The sequence below is a fragment of the Hypanus sabinus genome, chromosome 18 (genome assembly GCF_030144855.1).
Source record: "Hypanus sabinus isolate sHypSab1 chromosome 18, sHypSab1.hap1, whole genome shotgun sequence".
NCBI classification, from domain to species: Eukaryota; Metazoa; Chordata; class Chondrichthyes; order Myliobatiformes; family Dasyatidae; genus Hypanus; species Hypanus sabinus.
Genome location: NC_082723.1, coordinates 29719147 through 29743279, shown reverse-complemented (window position 1 = coordinate 29743279; position 24133 = coordinate 29719147). Strand labels below are relative to the sequence as shown.

Genomic DNA, 24133 nt, shown 5'->3' with positions numbered 1-24133 from the left:
CTTGTCTTTTATTTTCATGTTTATTTTAATCTTGATTTTATTTCCATGTTTGCACTTTAATCTCATTGCAAAGCACTTTGAGCTACTGTACATGTCCATATGAAAAGTGCTCTATAAAGTTATTATTCAAGCCAAGTTTATTGTCAGTTAACTGTATACATGTACACAGTCAAATGAGACAATGTGTTTCCAGGCCAAGCTGTAAAGTGCAGTAGTACATATATAAAGCACAATAACTTAGGAAAGTAAGAAAGTACTTCTTCCTTTGCTGGAGTGCTGAGCATCTACGTTTAAATTCTGTTAGCATTTTGACACGTTAATACTCCTGCTACCATGGTGAGTGCAGGTCTAACGAGCATGTACAGTGCCTATAAAAAATAATCCTCTCTTCCCCCCCTCCCCCAAAGAAGTTTTCATGTTTTATTATTTCACAACATTGAATCACAGTGAATTTAATCTGGCGTTTTTGACATTTATCATCGGAAAATACCCTTTCATGTCAAACTGAAAACAAATTTCTGCAAATTGGTCTAAATTTATTACAGTTATTAAACACAACATATTTGATTGTATAATTACTTAGTAAATACACATTTGGTAGCGATTACAGCCTTGAGTCTGTGTGGATAGGTCTCTATCAGCTTTACACATCTGGACACTGCAATCTTTCCCCATTCTTTACAAAACTGCTCAAGCTCTGTCAGATTGCATGGAGATTGTAAGTGAACAGCCCTTTTCAAGTCCAGCCACAAATTCTCAGTTGAATTGAGGTCTGGACTGTGACTTGGCCGCTCCAGGACATTAACTTTGTTATTTTTAAGCCATTCCTGTGTAGCTCTGGCTTTGTGCTTGGGGCCATTGACTTGTTGGGAAACAAATCTTCTCCCAAGTTGCAGTTCTCTTGCAGTCTGCATCAGGTTTTCCTGCAGGATTTCCCTGTATTTTGCTGCATTCATTTTACCCTCTACCTTCACAAGCCTTCCAGGGCCTGTTGCAGTGAAGCATCCCCACAGCACGATGCAGCCACCACAGTGCTTCACGGTAGGGATGGTATGTTTTTGATGATGTGTGGTGTTTGGCTTATACCAAACACAGCATTTAGTCTAATGGCCAAAAAGTTCAATTTTGCTTTCATCAGACCACAGAACCTTTCAGCTGACTTCAGAATCTCCCACATGATTTCTGGCAAACTCTAGCTGAGATTTTGTGTGAGGTTTTTTTTTCAACAGTGGCTTTCTCTTTGCCACTCTCTCATAAAGCACCCGGCAACAGTTGTATGCACAGTCTCGCCTAACTTAACCAGTAAAGCTTGTAATTTCTCTAGAGTTGTCAGGTCTCTTGGTGGCCTCCCTCTGTAGTCCCCTTCTTGCACAGTCACTCAGTTTTTGAGGATTGTCTGCTGTAGGCAGATTTACAGCTGTGCCATATTCTTTCCATTTACTGATGATCGACTTAACTGTACTCCAAGGGATATTCAGTGACTTGTAAATTTTCTTGTATCCATCTCCTGACTTGTGCTTTTCAATAACCTTTTTGTGGAGTTGCTTGGAGTGTTCTTTTGTCTTCATGGTGTAGTTTTTGCCCGGATACTGACTCACCAGCAGTCGGACCTTCTAGATACAGGTGTATTTTTACTACAATCAATTGAAACACCTTCACTGCACACAGGCCTCCAAATGCATCTCCATTTAATTATGCGACTTCTAAAACAATTTGTCTGCACCAGTGATTATTTATTGTCATTCTTCACGAGTGTAAAGGAGAGCAAAATGATTGTTACTGGAGATCTGATGCAGCATTAAATAAACGCAATAGGCATAAATTTCACAACAAAAACAAAATAAATATAAATACATCTATTGGAGTCTAAGCTTACTGACAGTTTAAATGTATTAGAAGGTGTAATATATTAACAAGTACTGATCTATCTGAGAGTGGCCACTTTTAAAAGGCAGAACTGCACATTGTAGATAGCATGTCAGAGGTTTGCATTGCATCCACAGGTATCTCACCTACTCAGAATCAGGTTTATTATCACTGACATATGTTGTAAAACTTGTTTTGTGGCAGCAATACAGTGCATTACATAAAATTACTATTATTATTGAAAATAAATAGTGTGCAAAGAGAGCAAAATAGTGAGGAAGCATTTGAGTGTTCATGGACCATTCAGATATTTAATGGAGGAGGGGAAGAAGCTGTTCCTAAAACACTGAATGTCATGCCTCAGGTTTCTGTACCTCCTCCCTGCTGGTAGCAAGGAGAAAGGGCAATGTTCTAGATAGTGAGGGTCTATAATGGTGAATGCTGCCTTTTTGAGGCATCACTTTGGGAAGATGTCCTCAAAGTATCGCATCGGGAAGATATCGTCGAAGCATCACCTGGGAAGATATCGTCGAAGCATCACCTGGGAAGATATCGTCGAAGTATCGCATCGGGAAGATATCGTCGAAGCATCACCTGGGAAGATATCGTCAAAGCATCACCTGGGAAGATATCGTCGAAGCATCACCTGGGAAGATGTAGAAGCATCGTCTCGGGAAGATGTCGTCGAAGCATCGTCTCGGGAAGATGTCCTCGAAGCATCGTCTCGGGAAGATATCGTCGAAGCATCGCCTCGGGAAGATATTGTCGAAGCATCACCTGGGAAGATGTCCTCGAAGCATCACCTTGGAAGATGTCGTCGAAGCATTGTCTCGGGAAGATATCGTCGAAGCATCACCTGGGAAGATGTCCTCGAAGCATCACCTTGGAAGATGTCGTCGAAGCATTGTCTCGGGAAGATATCGTCGAAGCATCACCTGGAAAGATGTCCTTGAAGCATCACCTTGGGAAGATGTCCTCGATGCAAGGAGGCTGGTGGCCATGATGGAGCTGGCTGAGTCTACAACCCTCTGCAGATTTTTCCAATCCTGTGCATTTTTGTTTCTAGACCAGACAGTGATGTGAGTCAGAATGCTCTACATGGTAAGATCTTTAACGCTTGAGTTCCACTTGCTATTCTGTGAAGCTCATTGATGCAGATAATGAATTAAGCAGACAGCAACAGGGTTCCTGATTGGTTCACTTCACCGTTAGGTACTTGCTGAGCAACCCAATTGTGATGGCCATCATGAAGTAAATAATTTATTGAAAAGTAAGATCCCTTACATACTAAAAGAGCGGCAATGAAAACCAACTGTTGAGGAAGGAGGGGTCAGCTTTAATCTCCACGTGCATTTACTACTTCTTAAGGCCAGGACCCCTACTGAGACCTAGACTGCTGACAGCAGCTCACCAGAGTCCTTGGTTGTGGCTGAGGTTGATCAGCCTTGTGGCTTCCAATTCCACCGCACAGCTTCATACATCTTTGAGGTGAAGATTCTTCCTCTCCCAGGGATGAGCTCTTTGGAGTTTCTGTTGGCACTGCTGTATCTGGGTTTGCTAGCCCTATGCCCAAGTTTGTTAGGAGTTTGAGGAGGTTTGGTTTGTCACCAAAGATTTTAGCAAATTTCTGCAGATATTCCATGGAGAGCATCACCATCCGGTATGGAGGGGCCATTGCACAGGATGGGGAAATGCTGCAGGAAGTTGTAAACTCAGCCATCGAGGACATTTTCAATAGGCAATACCTCAAGGAGGAGGGATGTCAAAGGTACGTTTTTTACACAGAGAGCAGTGGGTACTTGGAATATCTTGCTGGTTGCAAAGGCAGATACATTAGGGGCATTTAGGAGACATAGGCACAGGGACGATAGAAAAATGGAGAGCTATGTGGAAGGAAAGGGTTAGATTGATTTTGGAGTCGGTTCAAAGGTTGGCATTACATCGTGGGTTGTAGGCTGTTCTAATGTTTTATGGGGGCAGAGAGGTGTGGTGGGATGAATAAAGAATGCCAGTATTCACAGCAACAAAAATAGTACATCCTGGAATCAAAGACTGTAACATCACTTATCATGACTGGTTTCCAAGCCATGATTACATAGCCACATCCTTTAATGATAAAGAGGAGATTGCTGAGTCTCAATTTTGTTCTTCCTTGCATTGTGATGAATTTATTTCATTGTTGGAACAGAAATGCACTGGCAAGTGGGTTTTCAGTGTAATTTTGGAAATGACAAGTTTTGGATAATGCAAAGTGAAATCTGAAATAACCCCTTTGCATTGAATATATAAGCACTTAGAAAAAAATGAACTAGCTTGGAGGAAGTGAAAAAAGTTTCTGTTTACTTTGCCCCACAGGCTGAGGAGAAAGCTGATGCACTGAATAAGGAGCTACTGATGACCAAACAAAAGTTGGTTGATGCGGAGGATGAAAAGAAAAGACTGGAAAATGAAGCTGCTCAGGTGATTGTTGTTGCTGGGATTAACCCTACGCTGTCATAGTGCAGCTCTCATCATGTTCAATATAGTGTGGGAGTCTAGGACCAGAGGACACAGCCTCAGAATAGTGGGATGTCTTTTTAGAATAGTTTACTGCCCATTATGCCACTGACTTAGGACAGCAGTGAAGGTGCTCCATCTCTGTCTGTCCATACTGTCACACAGATAGAGAAGGAATTGTCATGGCTGTTTCCATAGCAATTTTATTTTACCAGTTGGGGTTGTTAGCCCTAACCTGAACCCCCAAACCTGGAGGACAACTGGACCACACTTAGTCTGACCTCTACCCTTTGACCTATTTGGCATGGGTGACCCTACCAGGAGCCAAAGCATAAAGTCCCGACTCCAGCCAGCATGACTCTCCAGGTCATTGAAGTACACAAGCCTCCAAACCCTACAACAAGGAGGCTCTTGGAGGATCTAGAATAGAGGTGAGACATTTCTTTAGCAGAGGGTAGCAAACTTGCCTGTTCTGTATACCAGAGGCTAATTATAGCAGCCAATTAACAGACATGGTCACAGGGAGAACATGCAAACTCCACACAGACAGTAGAGAACTTGGGTCTCTGGAACTGAGAGGTGGTGACTTTGCCATCTGCACCACTGATCTGCCCTGTGAAAAATCCTGATGAAGTGATCAGATTGAAGGCTGTCAGCCGGTCATTTTATTTTACCTAACGAGTAACCGCACAAATGTGAAGCATAGCACTGATCAGCATTAGGGTATGATCAGAAGATTATTGCAACTGAGCTCAGTCTCATCTCCACTTAAAGGCCCAGGCAGATTGGATGTAGAGAGCATGTTTCCCATGGTGAGGGAGTCTAGGACCTGAGGTCACAGCCTCAGAGTAGAAGGATGTCCCTTTAGAATAGAGATGAGGAATTTCTTTAGCCGGAGGGTGGTGAATAAATCATTGGGGACATTTAAAGCAGAGTTTGATAGGTTCTTGAATAATCAGGGCGTCAAAGGTTTTGGGGAAGAAAGTGGGAGAATGGAATTGAGAGGGATAGTAAATTAGCAATGATGGAATGGCAGAGAAGACTTGATGGGCCAAATGGCCTGATTCTGCCCCTTTGCTTTATTAGGTCTTATATTTTATCGTGTTAAAGGCCAGGTAGAAGCACCCTCAATACATAAACTGATGAATGCACCAAGTAGGATGTAGAACATTTCAGCACAGGATCCATGATAACTAATTAGTTGAGCACAGTATTGTGGGCTTCCTCTCTATCCACACCTCTGCCACCTTTGTGTTGTCTGCATACTTAGTAATCAGCCCACCTGATTCTGCTCCCAATCACAAACCACAGAGGCACTGGTGCTGATTCCTGGGCAGACTACAAGTCGCAGACCTCCAGTCAGAATCACACCCATCCACTACCTCTAGCAGGCTTCTAAGGCCTGCTCAACTTTGAATCCAATCTACTGAGTAATTGTAGATCGCCTGTAATTTTTGCATCAATCCACGTTAGTGTTCCAGTGAATTCCATGTAGACAACATTCACTGCCCTGCTTCAGTTGTCGTTATCCCTCCTCACATAAGGCTGTTTTCTAACACACATGTTCCCATATCCCATATGAGGTCATGCTAACTATCCGTAGTAAGTCCATACTTTTCCCAATGTGCATAGATCCTATATCCAAGAATCTTCAATAATTTTCCAACTAAACCATACTGGTTTATTTCAACAACACATACAAAATGCTGGTAGAACACAGCAGACTAGGCAGCATCTATAGGGAGAAGTGCTGTCGACATTTTGGGCTGAGACCCTTCGTCAGGTCCTGACAAAGGGTCTCGGCCCAAAACGCCGACAGCGCTTCTCCCTATAGATGCTGCCTAGCCTGCTGTGTTTTACCAACATTTTGTGTGTGTTGTTGTTTGAATTTCCAGCATCTGCAGATTTCCTCGTGTTTGTGGTTTATTTCAATATTGCTTATCTCAGTATTCTCTCCTCTGGCTGAAGAGAATGCAAATGTCATTGTCAAGGTCCCAGCAATTTCCTTTTCTGCCTCACTCATTTTACCTGGGATAGATTTGATGAAACCTATCCACCTTAATATTCTACAAGAGACAAAACTCCACTCCCTTGATATCAATGCTGAAGACATCAGCGAGGCCCTCCTTTCATCAGTACCCTTCACCACCACCTTTCTGAATGCTATTGGAAAGTACTAGTTTAGTAACTTGACCACTTCCTCTGGTTCCAGGATATAAAATCCCCCCGCTATTGGAGGAGCTCAGCAAGTCAAGCAACGTCTACGGAGGGGAATAACCAGTCAACGTTTCAGATTGAGATGCTTCATCGCGACTGGCAAGGAATTTGACTGTGTGATCCTCTCCACAGATGCTGCCTGACTTGCAGAGTTCCTCCAGCATTTTGTGAAACTGCAGAATCTCTTGTTTATAAATTCTCTCTGTCCTTGAGTGGTCCTACCCTTCCCCTAGCTACTTTTGTGTTTATACTGTATGAATAAAATATCTTAGACTTTTCCTTAATCCTACTTGCTGAGGAGAATTCGTGACCTCTTTAACCCTCTTCATTTCCTTTTAAACTCTTTCCTACTTTCTTTCTCAAAATCTGATTTCAACTTTCTGAACCTTACATATGCTTCCTTTGTTTTTGTTTTGTCTAAATGTATAACCTTTCTCATCATCCCAGGTTTCCCTGAGCTTTTTCATTCTTGTTTTTCTTCTTCACAGGAACATGCAGGGCTTTAAACAGCATCTACCTGTTAGAAATGGAGTAGCCCATTTACAGCTGCTCCCAGTCTACTCTTCCCAGCTCCTGTGTAATACTGTTGGAATCAGCCTTCCTCCAGTTTAGTACTTGTCCTCCTAAGGTCTAGTGTTATCCAGTTATAGTTACAATCAGTCTTCCCAAAGTGCTCCCCCACTGAATCTTCAGTCAGCTGGCTAGGCTCATTTCCTAACACAAGGTCAAGAGTGACCCCTTCCCTGTTTGCACTTATTGTTTGAAGAAACCATCCAAGATGTATCTTAACAAATTTTGCCCATTTTAATCTCTGACACTAGGGGAGTTTCAATCAATCTCATGATCTGCCTACTTATCTGTCCCTTTATCTTTTGTTGGCTCCCAACAGCCAACCAGTGTGGTGTGGGACTGAGAGGGAAACTCTGTCACAGCTAGTGCCTGCCAGCAAAGATTAGTGTCATATGTATTTAACTGAGTATTGTGCTAGAACAGCATGAATTGGTCGCTGCTTTCAATGTAAAGTCTGTCTTGCCTTCTACAGCTGAAGGAGATGTGTCGAAGAGAGCTTGACAAAGCAGAATCAGAAATAAAGAAGAACAGTTCGATCATCAGTGATTACAAGCAGGTCTGTAGCTGCCATAGTTTTCTGGTGGGGAGTTGTATACAAAGAATTGGCAGCAGTGTCTTGTTGCTTCTCACAATATCACAACAGCACAGAAACAGGCCAATTGGCCCATCCAGTCCATTTCAAACTGTTCATCTGCTTAGTCCCATTGAACTCATCCACATTCTCCCATCCATAACACTATCCTGACTTCTCTTAAGTGTTGCAAATGGACCCACATCCACCACCTCCACTGACAGCTCGTTCCACACACTCACCACCCTCTGAATGAAGAAGTCCCTCTCAGGTCCCAAGTGTGCGGCCCTAGGGGGTTTTAGCCTGTGCTTTGCCTTGTATTGTTTAGTTGAAGTGCAGTTTTATTTTCCTGCCACTAGAAAGCTCAGAGTAGCTATTTCCTGCCTTGACTTCCTTATCAGTAATCATTCTGTGTATCGATAGAGCATATTCAGCAACAGACCTCGCATCTGGATAAGTAGGGGTCTTTCATAAAATTTCCTTTTAATGTGGTGTTCTGTGCAGATAGTAGCAGATTTTAATCTCAAGTTGTATGAAATAGTGATGTGCATTTTTCTGCATATTTAAAGTGCGTCTCTTTTTTAGATCTGTTCTCAGCTGAGTGAACGGTTGGAGCGACAGCAGCTGGGAAATAAAGCCGACTTGGAACAAATTCGGGTGAGTCCAACCAAGCTGGGAAATAAATGTTGAAAACTAAAAATAAACTGGAGACATTGGAAATCTGAACTAGAAAGTTGGAAATACTGGAAACACAACAGGTCCGGCAGCATCTGCAGAGAGAGAAAGGACTAAGATTATGGACCTGGAACTTGGTGATTTCTGAGGATGCTACCTGACACTACTGGGTGTTTCTAACAGTTTTGGGAATTAATTATCTTTTTAAGTCACGTTGTTTTGACTTTAGACTTACATAGTCTGTTTAAAGATTATCTTTATTTGTCATGTACATTGAAGCATAAAATGAAATCATTTCATTTGAATCAACGGCCAACATGGTCTGATGATGTGCTGGGTGCAGGCCACAAGTGTCAGCACAGTACTGGTGATGATAAAGTATGCCCACAACTTAATAGCCATACCCCATATGTATTTGGAATGTGTGCCAAACATGGGGCACCCGTAGGAAACCCACACAATTGAAGGGAGAATATACAAAATCCTGATACAAAGCAGCAAAATCATCACCTTTGACCTGCCAGCTTGTTGTCTTTCCCTCCCTCCACCTTCTTCTGGCTTTTGCCCCTTCCTTTCCAGTCCTGATGGAGGATCTCAGCCCAAAACATCGACTGTTTATTTCCCTCAGTGAATGTTGCCTGACCTGCTGAATTCCTGCTCTGGATTTCCAGCACCTGCAAACTCTCTTGTGTTTACTGTGTGTAACAAAATCTGACCCACCTTTTTAGTAGATTGTATATTTATAGTGTGGAGTTATGCCTACTGAATACAGTCAGTGTTTTCACAATTGGTCTTGTGGAGCACTGTATAGTTTCTCCACAATATACTTGTGTTTCTTCTTGAATCCAGCAAGCTTCATTTTGCATTATAATGTTCTTAATCACTGATGCAGTTCTTCCACACTGATAATCTCTGAAACCTTGCAGTGTAATCGGATTAGGCTGAGAATTACTCTGAAAACTAAACTCAGTTTCCCAGTGTTAATTACAAGACAACGTAAATTTATTAGACATAACTGCTAAAGGGTCTAGTTACTTTGCAGTGATTAGCTGATGGTGTTGTATAAAGATATTTACGTTTCTGTTCTGCAGCTTTAATACATTCTAATTGTAATTCAATCCAAACTCTGTAAAATAGACATGTTTTCAAGACCATGCTGTGCTCCCAGAGTCTGGGACTTCCAATGTCAAAATGTCATTTCACATCTTTCAGTCTCTTCATGAAAGGCTGCTCCTCGGAATTTAATGTAGGCGATATATTTTAAAGTTCTGCTTTGTCCTTTGTTGTTCTGAGTATCCTTAACTTCTCTGAAACACTTGTTAGTTCATGATCGGTGTATCACACAGTGAAAGGACTTGTATAGGCACAGCCCGGAATGAACTATATAATTGTGCCAGGGGAACAACTCTGGTTTTTATAACAACCTGAGTGGAGAACCTGTTGATTGGAAATCCAGATCAAAGCCCAAAGAAGTCGTGGCTGGATGGCCAGAGCCAGAATCTGTGACTCTTTGCAGGACCACTGGAGAAGTGATGGCAGCAGAGACTCGTAGAATATAGATCTGTATGGAACAGAGACAAGCTCTTATCTGTGTCAATCCTCATCCTGTCTATACTCCTCCATACCTGCACTACCATGAATCTAACTGTCTATTATCTACTCCACCACTATCCCAAGCACTATTCCAGGCACCCACCACTCCTTTTTATTTCAAAAGAAAACATTTCCCTTCTTACCTTAAACTATGCCCTGTACTTTTTCATACTTCCACCGTGGGGAAAAAGACCCTGACTGTCTACCCTATCTGTCTACTTCTTACACTGTTCCACCGAAGCCCAGTGTAAGATCAATGTAAACAGAATCTCACCTTCAGTCTAAGTATGTTACTGCATAGGAGGCTACACTGAAATCAGAAATTTCAGATAATAGCTATTCCAGTTCATATCAGAACTGGTGTGAACTACTGTGCTCTGTTTCCTGTTCCAGCACTGTGTTTCTCTCTCGCTGTATCATCTCAGCTCCTCTCTCTCGCCATCACACCCACCGACATCCACCATCCTATCACGGGCATTCCTTTCTTTCATTTCGCTTCCAGTAAAGCTGTTACCTGTTTCTCTCGCCACGGCTACTGCTTGGCCTGCTGAATATCTCCCAGGATTTTTGGTTTTAAATCACTGTTCGTGTTCCTTTTGTATTTGAGACTGTCCTATGACCTGAACGAGAGACAAAGGATTATAAAACAGTACAGCACAGTACAGGCTTTTTGGCCCACAATGTTGTGCCAACCTTTTAACCTACTCCAAGTTCAATATAACCCTTCCCTCCCAGATAGCTCTCCATTTTTCTTTCATCCATCCCAATGTCCTTAGACAATTTTCTTTGTTCTTCTTGCTTAATTTGGGAAACAAGGTACAGAAAACACCAGCCGAGGTCTTACTATAAATGACCTTGAGCGTTCCTCTGTCAGGAAGCTACTGCATAAAATATGTATTTACAGACATGTGCCAGGCTGATATTAAAACACAAAATCAACCTTGGAGAACTGTGTGGACCCGTTGTAACACTCCTGACATTACTGGATGCTCTGATGCCCTTGCAAGCATCCTGGTATTGAATCTAAAGTAGTTTCAGAATCCTCATTGGTGTTACTTGCTATAAATAAATAAATTCCAAACATGGATGGAAGAGGCTAATACAACAGGGAGATTTGGTGTATTAATATGAAGCACTGCTCCTTCTCTGAATAGTTCTCGCACTTGCAATAGGTCAGAATTCCCCGAGTCTGATGAGTAAACTCTTGCTAATTTAGTTCCCCCAACCAGAACAGCATCCGGAAAGAACATTTTTACACGCCACTGGGGTGGTGGTAGAGGCAGATGTATTAGGGACATTAAAGAGAATATGAGTAGGCACATGAATGAGAGAAAAATGGAGGGTTATGGCTCTGTAGGAGGTAAGGGTGGGATTGATCATGGAGTAGGTTTATATAGATCAGCACAACATCCTGGACTGAAGGGTGTGTACTGTATGTACAGTATATTTTCATTTTTATTTAGCTTTAGAGATGCAGCGTAGAACAGCCTCTTCCGGACCACCAAGCCGTGCCACCCAGCAACCCACCTATTTAACCGAAGCTTAATCACAGGAAGTGTACAGTGTCCCAAGCAAATTAAAGTAGTGGATACAGCCCAGTCCATCACAGATAAAGCCCTCCCGACCATTGAGCACATCCTATGGAGCACTGTTGCAGGAAAGCAGCATCTGTAATCATGGACCCCGGCTATCCAGGCCATGCTCTCTTCTCGCTGCAGCCATCAGAAAGGAGGTACAGGAGCCTCCAGACTCCCACCACCAGGTTCAGGAATAGTTGTCACCCTCAGCCACCGGGCTCTTGGGCATTGGGGATAACTGGACTTGCCCCATCATTGAAGTGTTCCCACAACCTATGGCCTCACCTTCAAGGCTTCTTCATCTCATGTTCTCGATATTTATTCCTTTTTTTTGTATTTGCACAGTATGTTGTCTTTTGGTTGTTTGCTTGTCCTGTTGGGTGCAGTCTTTCAATGATTCTGTTGTGTTTCTTGGACTGACTATGTAAAAAGAAAATGAATCTCAGGATTGTATACGATGACAGATAAGTACTTTGATAATAAATTTACTTTGAACTGGTAGGTCTTTGGACTGTGGGAGGAAACTGGACTAGAATTTCATGATCAGGGTGCCACTGTCTATGAAGGTGCTGACCATAAGGTCAGAGTAACTCTCTGAATGTGGTAGATCTGTGGCATTTCTGCATGGAGCATGCTGATGGTTGAATGTTTCTGCAACAACAAGCTCACATTCAACATCAGTAAAAAAAAAAATTAATTTAAACTGGTCATTGACTTTTGGAAGAGGAAGGGGCTGGACATGTGCCAGTCTACATTGGTGGATCAGTGGTGAGAGAGTCAACAGCTTTAAATTCCTGGGTATTAATATATCAGATAACCTGACCTGGGTCCAACATACTGATGCAATCACAAAGAAACACACCACTGCCTTTACTTTCTTCAAGGGTTAAAGACATTTGGTATGTCACTGAATACTCCAGTTAGCTTCCACTGACGGGCTGTTGAAAGCATCTTGTCTAGTTGCATCATGGTCTGGTACAACAATTCAAACACGGAGAAACACAGGAAGCTGTAGAGAGTAGTGGGCTCTGCGTCAAGCAGGCAACATCTATCACCAGAGAACCCCATCGTCCAGGCCATGCCACCTTCTCACTGCTACCATTGGGCAAGAGGCACAGAAGCCTGAAGTCCCACCCCACCAGTTTCAAGAGCAGCTACTTTAACCATTTGGCTCTTGAACAAACTTACACAAAGTTGGTCACTACTTCACTACAGCAACCATGATCATTTCACACTACAATGGACTATTTTTTGCTGTTCAAATTCTGCTCTTGTAGTATTATTATATATGATTTATATTTAATCTCTGGCTTCTTCCTCATTCCTCTCCAGTCCTAATGAAAGGTCTTCACCCAAAATGTCGACTGCTTATTCCCTTCCATAGATGCTGCCTGACCTGTTGAATTCCTCCAGCATTTTATGCGTTGTTCGAGATTACCAGCATCGCAGAATCTCTTGTTTAATTGATGTTTTTGTTGTGAATGCTGTGTCTCTAATACTGTTGCCTGTAATGCTGATGTAAGTTTGTCATTGTACAAATGGCACTGAACTCATCTGGTATCACAGGTGGGAAGATCGTAAGACATTGGAGTAGAACTAGGCTGTTCAGCCTATCAGCCATTCAATCATGGCTGATTTATTGTCCTTTTAAATCCCATTCTGGTAACATTTGATGCTCTAACTCATCAAGAACCTTTCAACCTCCACTTTAAATATACTCAATGGTTTGTCTGTGGCAATGAATTCCTCAGATTCACCATCCTCTGCCTAAAGAAATTCCTTCCCATTTTTGTCTAAAACAACATCTTTCTATTCTGAATCTATGCCCTCTGGTCTTAGAGTCCTGCACTATTGGAAACATCTTCTCCACATGGACTCTCTCTAGCCTTTCAGTATTCAGTAGAATTCAATGAGATCTCCCACCCACCCCCCCCCCCATTCTTCTAAATTCCAGTGAGTACAGGCCCAGAGCCATCAAATGCTCCTTGTACATTAACCCTTTCATTTCTGTGATCATTCTCGTGAACCTCCTCTGAAATGTGTTGTTAATGCACAGGAAGCAAAAAAGCTTCCACTATAATTAAAGTATGTTGCATCTTCACAACAGGAATGTTTTCATTAAAGTGGCACTGACTGATTTCTCTCTCACTACAGGGAAAAGTTCAAAGTTGTGATCGCTGCAGAGAACTCTTCAACAAAGAGGGGACTCTCAAAATTGTCAGTACTTCTAAGGATATCTCGGAAGAATATCAGGACAAGGAGAAGGAGTTACTGAAGACCCAGCTGCGGGAGATGGAGCTGGAGCTGGCTCAGACTAAACTGCAGTTGGTAGAGGCCGAATGCAAAATACAGGTCCGTACTGGCTGGATTGGTGGAATAATTGATTTATGGGATACACTGAGGTTGGAGGGAGGGAGCGTGGAATGGAACTTGTGTGGCTTTTGTTACTCCTTGTGTTGTGTTCTTATGCTGAGCATCGTTGCTGTGCCATGTTGGCACTAGAATATGACCCCAGCACATCCTTAGGTTGTGCTTGTCATTGATGCAAATATGCATTTCGCTCTACGTTTTGATGTACTGTATATGTGACAGCTGGCTGAGCCTGCAATCCTCTTCAGCCTCTTGTGATTGTACCAGACGGAGGTGCCACCAGTCAGAATGCTCTCCGCTGTGCAGGAAAGGTCACGGTTGTGTAGCTCAGTCCCTCACTGCAAACCTGGGTCAGTGGTTCCAGGTCAAGCTCAATTGTCATTCAACCATACACATGAATACAGCCAAATAAAACTGTGTTCCTCTAGGGAGAAGGTGCAAAACACAGTATCAAATCTCATGCAGCACATCTAGTACATCTAATTACAATAGCAGAAAAATATATAGTTACAAAATATAGTTATATAATAAATTATAATCTAGCCCAAGTCCCTGAGTGTCACAGCCTGTAGATTGATGGTGAATGGGTGTTGTCTTGGAGCCACGTTTCTGCAAGAACAGTCTGCAGTAGTTCCTCATCTCATGCAAGTGCAGCTGCAGACAAACACTGGAGGGCAGCACCGACAGAAGGGACCAACCCCCAAACCAGTATGGAATCCGGCGGCGCATAGCCAGCTCCAGAATCTCTTTCCTTCGCACTTGCAATAAGTGACCCCAAGGCACGAGGGCCTGGTCCATGCCACAACTGAGGCCATGCAGTTCACCTGCCGTCAGTCTTGCCGATGAACCAGTAAATCAGATTCACAGTATTCTACATTACCAGTGTCGAGCAGGGTCTTGTGACCAGAACAAAAACATCCAAGACAAGCACCTGTGTCGTCCATTGGACCTCATGTCGCGTCTGCTGTCTTTTGCTCTGGGTGGCTGCAGCATGGTGTGTAATAAATCCAGCTCCATTACTGTCAAATGACCTGCTAGTGCAGTAGACCTGTAGTACCGAGTGTTGTTAATATCCAGCAGTGTTTTGCGATCGGAATGAACAATTTCAGTCTCAGTTCGGCCACCTAATCCATGTTCCCAGGCTGTGCAGAGCGGAGGGCGTGCTGCTTGGTTTAAAGTGCCAACCTCTGAATGAGGTCCTGTCCACCCAACGCAGGATTTTAGACACAGTATAAAACCTACTGCAGTGCCTACCTCTGATCTCCAAACATTTAACCTCACAATACGTTAGTGAGAACGAGCCTGATTCTGTTTAAACTTTCACTGAAAGTAGTTTCATTTTGGTCTTCAGCTTGTGGGGCCCCAGTCTGTGTACGTTGGTTGTTGTTGGCCATTTTATGTTAGGCATTTGTAATGTGGTTTGTAAATGAAAAATTACTCAAACATGTCTTAGTAATGGCATTCACCCTTAACACATTTTCTCCATCCTAAGGCCTTGCTGATGAATTTTGATGGTGTTTGTCAGCATTTTTTTTATCTTAGAGATAATGAAGGCAGAAGAATGGGGTTGAGAGGGAAAATAAATCAGCCACGATCAGATGGTGGAGCAGACTCGATGGTCTAAATGGTGTGATTCTCTTTCTATGTCCTAAGGTCTTGTGGAGTGTTCATGAGGAGAATTGGGAAACAGATCCAGAATGAACCTAAAAATTTTCAGGAATTCTGTGGGTCTCTGGAGGGAAGTGGAACATTGGTATTTCGGGTTGAGATCCTTCATCGATACAGGTGAAGGGTTTTGAGCCGAAACATCATCTGTTCATCTCCACCCAACACTACAGGCCTTTCAGCCCACAATGACATTTTAACTACTCTTAAGATCAATCCGACCTTTCCGTCCCACATAGCCCCTCCATTTTTCAATCATCCATATGCCTATCTAAGAATTTTTAAATGACCCCTAGTGTATTCCCCCCACCCCACCCCCGGCTATATATTCCTACAATCACCTTAAAATTATGCCCTCTCATATTAGCCATTTCCACCCTGGGGAAAAGCCTCTGGCTGTCCACTGGATCTATGTATCTTGTCATCTTGTACCTCTATTAAGTCACCTCTCAGGCTCCTTCACTCCAAAGGAAAAAGCCCAAACTCGCTCAACTTCTGCTCAAAAGACATGCTCCCTAATCCAGGCAGCATCCTGGTAAACCACCTCTGCTCTTTCTTGGCATCACATGCGCTACCTGACCTTCTGAGCTCCACCAGCTTCTTGTGTGTGGCTCCAGATTCTAGTATCTGCAGTATTTTGTGTCCTCATAACATTGTGGAGCTGTTGCACATGGAGGTATTAAGCAGAATAACAGTTCACGGACTAGGCGGGCCTGTTTCTCAGTTGCGATGTTCTCTCACTCTAATCCTGTGTGGTTATCCTGCAAGATCTGACCTTGTTAAAAAGTGAGCAAGGTGATTTCTCCTCTGTTAGTAGACAATACATTATTTACTGGGTAAAATACTGCCTGTGCCAGCAGAGAGAGCAATTTATAAGTGCTCTGTGAGCGTAATAAAAATTCTAATCACATGGTGAAAATGTTATCTTTAAAACAGTGGTTTCGATGTCTGCATTATTATTCTGTCAGGTTCAAATCCTTTTCCATCATCTGCTTGCATCAGAGGTCTCCTAATGAAAGTGTTGTCAATCTTTATTAATACTGAAGACAGTAACATTTCCTGGTTTCAGCAATGCACACAGTGTGCTGGAGGAACTCTTCCATTTTCTGCGAGGATTGCTCCCTCCATGACCCACCGTCCCTCCCCATTAATCACCTCTCTGGTACTCCCTGCATGTGGGCTAAGTGTTACACCTTACCCTCCACCCCCTCCCTTAGGGCCTCAAAAAGTGAGGTGATACTTCACCTGTGAGTCTGTCTGTTCTATCCGGTGCAGTCTCTGCATTGGTGACATCCAATGTAGATTGGGGGACCGCTTCATCGAGCACCTGCGCTCCAAAGGTGGGATTTCCCTGTAACCACCTGTTCCCATATTAGGTCATGGCTGCCTCTACCCCCATATGGAGGCCACTCTCAGGTTAGAGTAGTCTTCCGATAAGATGGCAGCGTGTTCAGACACAGCAGCAGCTACGGAGTCAACAAATGTGTTATTCCCTTTTTAAACTTTATTTTTACAATCGTAAGATACTGTTGGACATTAAGAACTTAAAGTACTGGAAGTCCACCCCATCGGCAAGTTACTTGTTGGTGGTGAAACTGAAGGAGCTGGGCTTGGTGATGCTGCCTGTGACATCAGGGCTGAAAGGACATTCAGTCTAAAGAGAGTGATTGGCTTAGTCACTCTTCCTGTGATCACAAAACCATGTTGATACTGGTGGTGTGGAACGCTGTAAGTCCGATACGTTGGTTTATTGGTAAAATGTGAGAAAATTGCGTGGCCTTGGTTGAAGCTAGGTCGATGCCTAGTGCCACGGTGTTGTCACCCATTTTTGGCTACCCAGGGTGAGGCGTCAGAATTGGGTGCTCCACCAGAGTGCCGGAGGCATTGAGGCACGGCATTCCAACTGGAGTCAGCTCTGGACTCTGGAACCTGGACTATATTTTTTGTGTGTGGCTGTATGTTTACTGCTATCTTACATATGCTGTATGTACCTTGTGCTGTCTATTACTGTTGGTATTGTGTGTTATACCTTGGCCACAGAGGAACACTGTTTCAGTTGGTTGTATTCATGGGTATTCTTGTATGGTTGAATGACAATTAAACGAACTAGAGGAACAACACTTCCTATTCTGTCTGGCTAGCCTCCATTTCCCTAGGTCCTCTCTAGCAGACAGTGTTTCAGGATAAGACTGATAATCTGATTACATAGAGGCTTTCAGCCTAAGACCCAAGGAGAGGAGAAATATTTACTGTCCACACCAGCACTGAAACTAGCTTCTTTGGGATCTGGACTTGATCAATGCAGTTGTTTTTGGGCAGGTCAGCTAACAGTTTAACACTGGCAGAAACAGGCTTACAGGTGTGGAGGCTGATTCATGCTCTTGTATGGAGTCATAGAGCATGGAACTGCCCTTCAGCACAACTCACCCATAATTACCAAGATGGCCATCTAACTAGTCCCATTGCCTGTGTTTGGCCTGTTTCCCTCTAAGCTTTTCCTATCCATGTACCTGTTCAAATGTCTTTTAATGGTCATCACTGTACCCACCTTGACCTCCTCCTCGTTTTGGCAGCTCCTTCCATTACTCTGTGTGAAGAAATTGCCCTTCAACTACCTTTTAAATCTTGGCCCCCTCACCTTAAACAGGGAAGGAGGGGCCCACCAGAGAAGTGAGAAGAGAAGGGGGGACAGTGGGAAGGTGGGGGAGTGAACTGCTTGTAAATCCTTTTAATGTAATGCACAAATTGAGGCTTCCAGCCATGTAATTGTTTTGTTCTGCTTTCAGGACCTGGAGCACCACTTGGGTTTGGCTTTGAATGAAGTTCAGGCAGCAAAGAAGACCTGGTTCAACCGAACGCTAAGCTCAATTAAAACAGCCACTGGCGTCCAGGGCAAAGAGACTTCTTAAGAAAGTCAGCTGGGTGAAGTGGAAACAAGGACAGTTCCAAATAGTGCTGACATCTGTTACAGTTTAGGGACCAGAATGTGTATCCTTACCTACACAGTCTGTGGATTAACATGGTTAAAGGATTGTTACCCCCAACAATACCATAAGAAATGGCTTTTACCTTTAGAATGGTCTTTATACTGCTGATGTTTAACACACGCGAGACCCTTTTTCCAGTAGTCTTGGCTCTCTTCTGCTGTCCTGAGACAAGAGGCTACTCCCCTCTAATGTGTCTCTACTTGCACAACTGAGTCACATTTATGTACCAGAGAAACAAAAAAAAACTAACAACTTGAAACAAAGTTTTGATTTTGAATCTACTGTATACTGTTTTGATATAAATTTATTTCAGATCAGTTTAAAATCAAAGTGCGCAAAGGATCGCAGCTTCCCAGAGAAGCTGAAGTTAATGTAGTTTTTCAACACTCTCTGGGTTTCTAGTGGGGTGTCAGTAAGATGAAAGCCTTTGCACCTTAATGTACCTATTTATAATGGTTTATGTTCTGCTGTTAGACACACCTACTGTACGTGTCTGAGAGGCACTGCATTGTACATAACGTAACTTGAGTTTGTTTATTTTTTAATTCTGTTCTTTGATTTCCTAATGCTGCCTGGTGTAATATTTCAGCACAGGATGTGCCAGTGCTTTGTCTGTAGTGTCATACCACTGTCTTATTTGTTTGATGCCAAATGTGCTGTAACCTTCTCAACATTAAGTGTGGACGTTGTATTAGCATACAGTAATTAGGGTGCACTGTGTATACTTCATGCATTGAAATATATCCTGGTTAAAAAAACACTACCGAGTGTGGATTGCCCTGTTATCCTTTGTTAAGCTAAGATTTAGTGTTACCCAATATAAGTGGATTATAGAGTCATGGAGCATTACAGCATAGAAACAGGCCCTTTGGCCCATCTAGTCTGTGCTGAACTGTTACTGCCCATTCCTATCAATCTGCACCTGGATCTTAATCTTCCATACCCTATGTACCAAATTTCTCGAGTTTTGAAATCAAACCTGCATCAACTGCTTCCGCTGGCAGCTCATTCCACACCTCCACCACCCTCTGAGTCTATGTTCTGATGTGCCAGGGTTACATAACACAAAGTCAGCATAGTTTCTGTAAAGGGAAATCTTCCCTGACAAATCTGTTAGAATTCTTCAAGGAAGTAACAGGCAGGGTGAACAAAGGAGAGGCAGTGGATGTCATTTACTTGGATTTTCAGAAAGCATTTGATATGGTGCCACACATGAGGCTGCTTAACAAGATCATATCCTATGGCTTTACAGGAAAGATACTGGCATGATAGAGGAATGGCTGACAGGCAGAAAGCAACAAGTGGGAATGAAAGGGACCTTTTCTGGTTGGCTGCCCGTGACTAGTGGTGTTCCTCAGGGGTCATTATTGGGACCATTACTTTTCACATTGCTTGTCAGTGATTTGGATAATGGAATTGACGGCTTTGAGGCAAAGTTTGCAGATGATATGAAGACAGGTGAAAGGGTAGATGGTGCTGAGGAAGCAATGCGATTGCAGCAGGACTTAGACAAATTGGAAGAATGGGCAAAAAAGTCTCAGATGGAATAGTGTTGGGAAATGTATGATAATGCATTTTAGTAAAAGGAACAATAGTGCAGACGATTATCTCAAATGCGAGAAGATTCAAACATTAGAGGTGCAGGGGGACTTGGGAGTCCTCATGCAAGACTCCCAAAAGGGTAATTCACAGGTTGAATCTGTGGTAAAGAAGGCAAATGCAATGTTGGCATTTATTTCACAGGGAATAGAATATAAAAACAAAGAGATAATGCTGTGACTTTATAAGACACTAATCAGACCACACTTGGAGTATTGCTAACAGTTTGGGCCCCATATCTCAAAGAATGTGTTGTTATTGGAGAATCTAGAGGAAGTTCATGAGGATGATTCTGGGAATGAAGGGGTTAAGATATGAGGAGTGTTTGACTGCTTTGGGCCTGTACTCACTGGAATTGAGAAGAATGCAGGGAATCTCATTGAACCCTATTGAATGTTGAAAGCACTAGCTACGATGACTGTGGAGAGGATGTTTCCAATGGTGGGGTGACCAGAATTGGAGGGCACAGCCTCAAAATTGAGAGGCCATCTTTTAGAACAGAGGTAAGGAGGAATTTTTTTAGCTGGAGAGTGTTAAATCTGTGGAATGTTCTGCCACAGACTGCTGGAGGCTAATTAAGTCCATGTGTATATCTAAGGCAGAAGCTGATAGTTTCCTAATCAGTCAGGGCATCAAAGGAAATGGTGAGAGGGCAGGTGTTTGGGGTGGAGTGGGATCTGGGATCAGCCATGATGGAATGGCAGAGCAGACTCGATGGGCTTGAACGGCCCAATTCTGCTCCTATGTCTTGTGGTCTTTTAAAACATTACAGCTCAGTATAGGCCCCTCGGACCTCGATGCTGTGCTGACTATTTAGCATCAATCTAACCTTCCCTCTCACATAGCCCCCATTCTTCTGTCATCCATGTGCTTATCTAAGTCTCTTAAATGCCCCTAGTGTATCTGCCACTACCACCACCCTTGGCAGTGCGTTTCCACACACCCACCATTCTCTATGTTAAAAAAACCTTACCTCTCAGCCCGAAACATCAGCTGTTTATTCCTCTCCATAGACACTACCTGACCTGTGAGTTCCTCCAGCACTTTGTGTGTTCCCATGGATTTCTATAAGATATAGCAGCAGAATTATGCCATTTCATCATGACTCGTCCATTTTCCCCCCTCAGCCTTAGTCTCCTGCCTTCTCCCCATATCCCTTCATGCCCAGACCAGTCAAGCATCCAGCATCTGCAGAATCTCGAGTATATGATTTGCCTCTCACGTCCCCACTTTGTCCAATCTGAAAGGCTGCACAGCAACAAGTTAGGTCAACTGTCCATGTCAGGTATGTTATTTAGCAGTTATTATTTCGGTTTGAAGACAGGAGGAAGGAGAGTGTTCTCAGCCATTGGAAATCCTACACTTGTGGCAGCGGCGAGAGAGTGTCTTTGCTTTGCCAGCAGGTAAAAGGCTCATCTGAGATTGTGAAGGTCATTGTCAACATACCGTGGAGCAGGACAATTGCCCGACTTCCCATTGACTCAGCAATCAATAATTAGATTTTATAGAATAATGTCTTCATTTATAGTTTGTATCATGTCACACTTCGGTATTGGAATTGGCTTATTATTGTGACATACACCGAGTTTCATTGAGGTAGAACAAGGTGAAACAATAACAATAAAGTAACAGCTACAAAGTGTAGGTTTACAGAGCGTACGTATAGAGGTTTACAGACCGTAGGTGTACAGAGAAAGAGGGATTGATAGATTCTTGATTAATCAGGGCCTGAGAGGGAATTGGATCAGCCATCTTGAAATGGCAGAGCAGGCTCGATGAGCCAAATGGCCCAATTCTGCTCCTATATCTTACTATTGTTCTCTGCACCTTGTGGCACATCAGGTGGCAACTTTGCTGTACGTATCTTTAGCATTTGTTTTTTTTATGAGGACGAGCTGCTAGCTTGACACTCAACCCAGCACAGATGGAAAGTGTGCAAGGAGCTGATACCTTCCTGTATCTTATGGTGAAGTGCAGTGCAGGTAACCAATAAGGTGAAAGCTCATAATAAGATAGATTGTGAGGTCAAGTCTTATCTGGACATACTAGGGAACTATTTAATAGGCTCTTAACACTGGGGTAGAAGCCTAGTGGGATGTGCTTTCAGGCTTTTGTATCTTCACCCTGATGGGAGACGAGAATGTCCGGGGTGGGTGGGGTCTTTGATTATGCTGGCTGCTTTACTGGAAATCTGTATTTTTAAATATTTGCTTATAGGATATTGATTATTATTGTCACATGCACTGAGATACAGTGAAGAGCTTGTCTTGCATCCTGTTCATACAGATCAGGCCATTACACAGTGCACCGAGGTAGGACACAGTAAAACAGTAACAACGCAGAATAAAGTCTAGCAGCTACACCGCAGGTAAGCATTGAAGTGCAAGACCATAATGAGGTAGATATTTTGTATTGTTCCAAGCAGAGATGTGTACATGAACGTCCACGTCATTAGCATACATTATAATAAAACCTGCCCATCCTGAGCAAAGCTTACTTACCATCAGTGTCTACCCTTGTGTGGTGGTAACTCTGCTTTCTGTTCTAGGAACAGGAGCTGTGTGCTTGTCTGAGGGAAGTAAACACTGGCCAAGAGTTTGCTGCATCTCAGATACTTTTCTCTGATTGTCTTACCTCTATGTCTATTTGTCATGTGTACATTAAACATACAGTGAAAACTTGTTTGCATCAATGACCAGTAAACTCTGAGGGTTTACTGGGGATAGCCTACAAGTGTCACCACACTTCTGGTATCAGAATAGCATGCTCACAACTTACTAACCCTAATTTAGCATGTGACCTGGACAATGTACAAACTTCTGACAGACAGCAGTGAGAATTGAACTCCATACTGGTTAGGCTTAGTAAGTTGCAGGCATGCTATCTTAACACTGGAAGCATGACAACACTTGGCGGCAACCCCCAGTACATCTTTGGACCGTGTTGGTCACTAACACAAGTGATATATTTCACTGTATGTTGCGATGTGACAAATAAAGCTTTTTAAAATTTGTTCAAATATGAAAGGATTGATTAAATGTGTGTCAGTGCGTGAATTTTCTCAATGGTAGAAAGGGCACACCTCCCCTCGTGCCCTGAGGCATTTGAGAGGTCTCAGCCGGCATTAGTATTGCTGTTACCAAAAAAATTCAACCGGAGATCAGATATGACGTTATACTTGGATCGCAGCTCATTGCTATTAGCCACAGCATGTCAAAAAGATAAATTATTTTGCTTGTCCTAACTACTTTGTTAAATAAAGATTTGCCACATGTCATCTGTGTTAATTTAACTTTTTTTTATTATTAGGTGAGCAAACTTCACCTAGTCATATTATCCTCTGGCCACTGTACCTAATAAAGTAGACATTGTATGTTTGTGGTCTTCTGCTGCTGTAGCCCATCCACCTCAAGGTTCAACGAGTTGTGCATTCAGAGATGCTCTTCTGCACACCACTGTTGTAATGTGTGGTTATTTAAGTTACTGTCAGCTTGAACTAGTCTGGCCGTTCTCTTCCAACCTCTCTCATTAACAAGGTGTTTTCACCCACAAAACTGCCACTCACTGGATACTTTTTCTGTTTTTTTACATCATTCTCTGTAAACTTGGGAGACTTGTGCATGAAAATCCCAGAGGATCAGCAGCTTCTGAGATACTCAAACCACCCCATCTGGCGCTAACAATCATTCCATGGTCAAAATCACTTAGATCACATTTCTTCCCATTTGATTTCTGGTCTGAACAACAACTCTTGACTATGTCTGCATACTTTTATGCATTGAGTTTCTGCCACATGATTAGCTGATTAGATATTTGCATATCTAATATACGGGTTACCTAATAAAGTGGCCACTGAGTGTATATTGCTGTCTTGATTGTTCATTTATTGTGAACTCCTGCAAGAATGAATGTGGTTTTCCTATCCCAAGCTTGTAGTAACTGTAATG

The 24133-nt window shown here is 42.9% G+C and overlaps 1 protein-coding gene and 1 long non-coding RNA gene across 5 annotated transcripts in view; one reads left to right on the top strand and one right to left on the bottom strand.

The window, feature by feature from the left end:
- LOC132407441 (rab GTPase-activating protein 1) overlaps window positions 1–23461 on the top strand; it is a 243889-nt gene extending 220428 nt beyond the window's left edge. For all 4 annotated transcript variants that reach the window (XM_059993944.1, XM_059993946.1, XM_059993945.1 and 1 more), the window contains 5 exons: window positions 4222–4326; window positions 7622–7705; window positions 8306–8377; window positions 13720–13917; window positions 18387–23461. In XM_059993944.1, the coding sequence (XP_059849927.1) occupies window positions 4222–4326; window positions 7622–7705; window positions 8306–8377; window positions 13720–13917; window positions 18387–18509 (582 nt within the window). In that variant the 3' untranslated portion in view covers window positions 18510–23461. The remainder of the gene's footprint in view (window positions 1–4221; window positions 4327–7621; window positions 7706–8305; window positions 8378–13719; window positions 13918–18386) is intronic.
- On the bottom strand, window positions 8748–13711 carry LOC132407444 (uncharacterized). Its single transcript, XR_009516477.1, has 3 exons — window positions 11851–13711; window positions 10503–10608; window positions 8748–9956 (listed from the first exon to the last, which is right to left on the bottom strand). It is a non-coding gene; the product is annotated as an uncharacterized LOC132407444 (long non-coding RNA).
- Window positions 23462–24133: the final 672 nt, after the last annotated feature.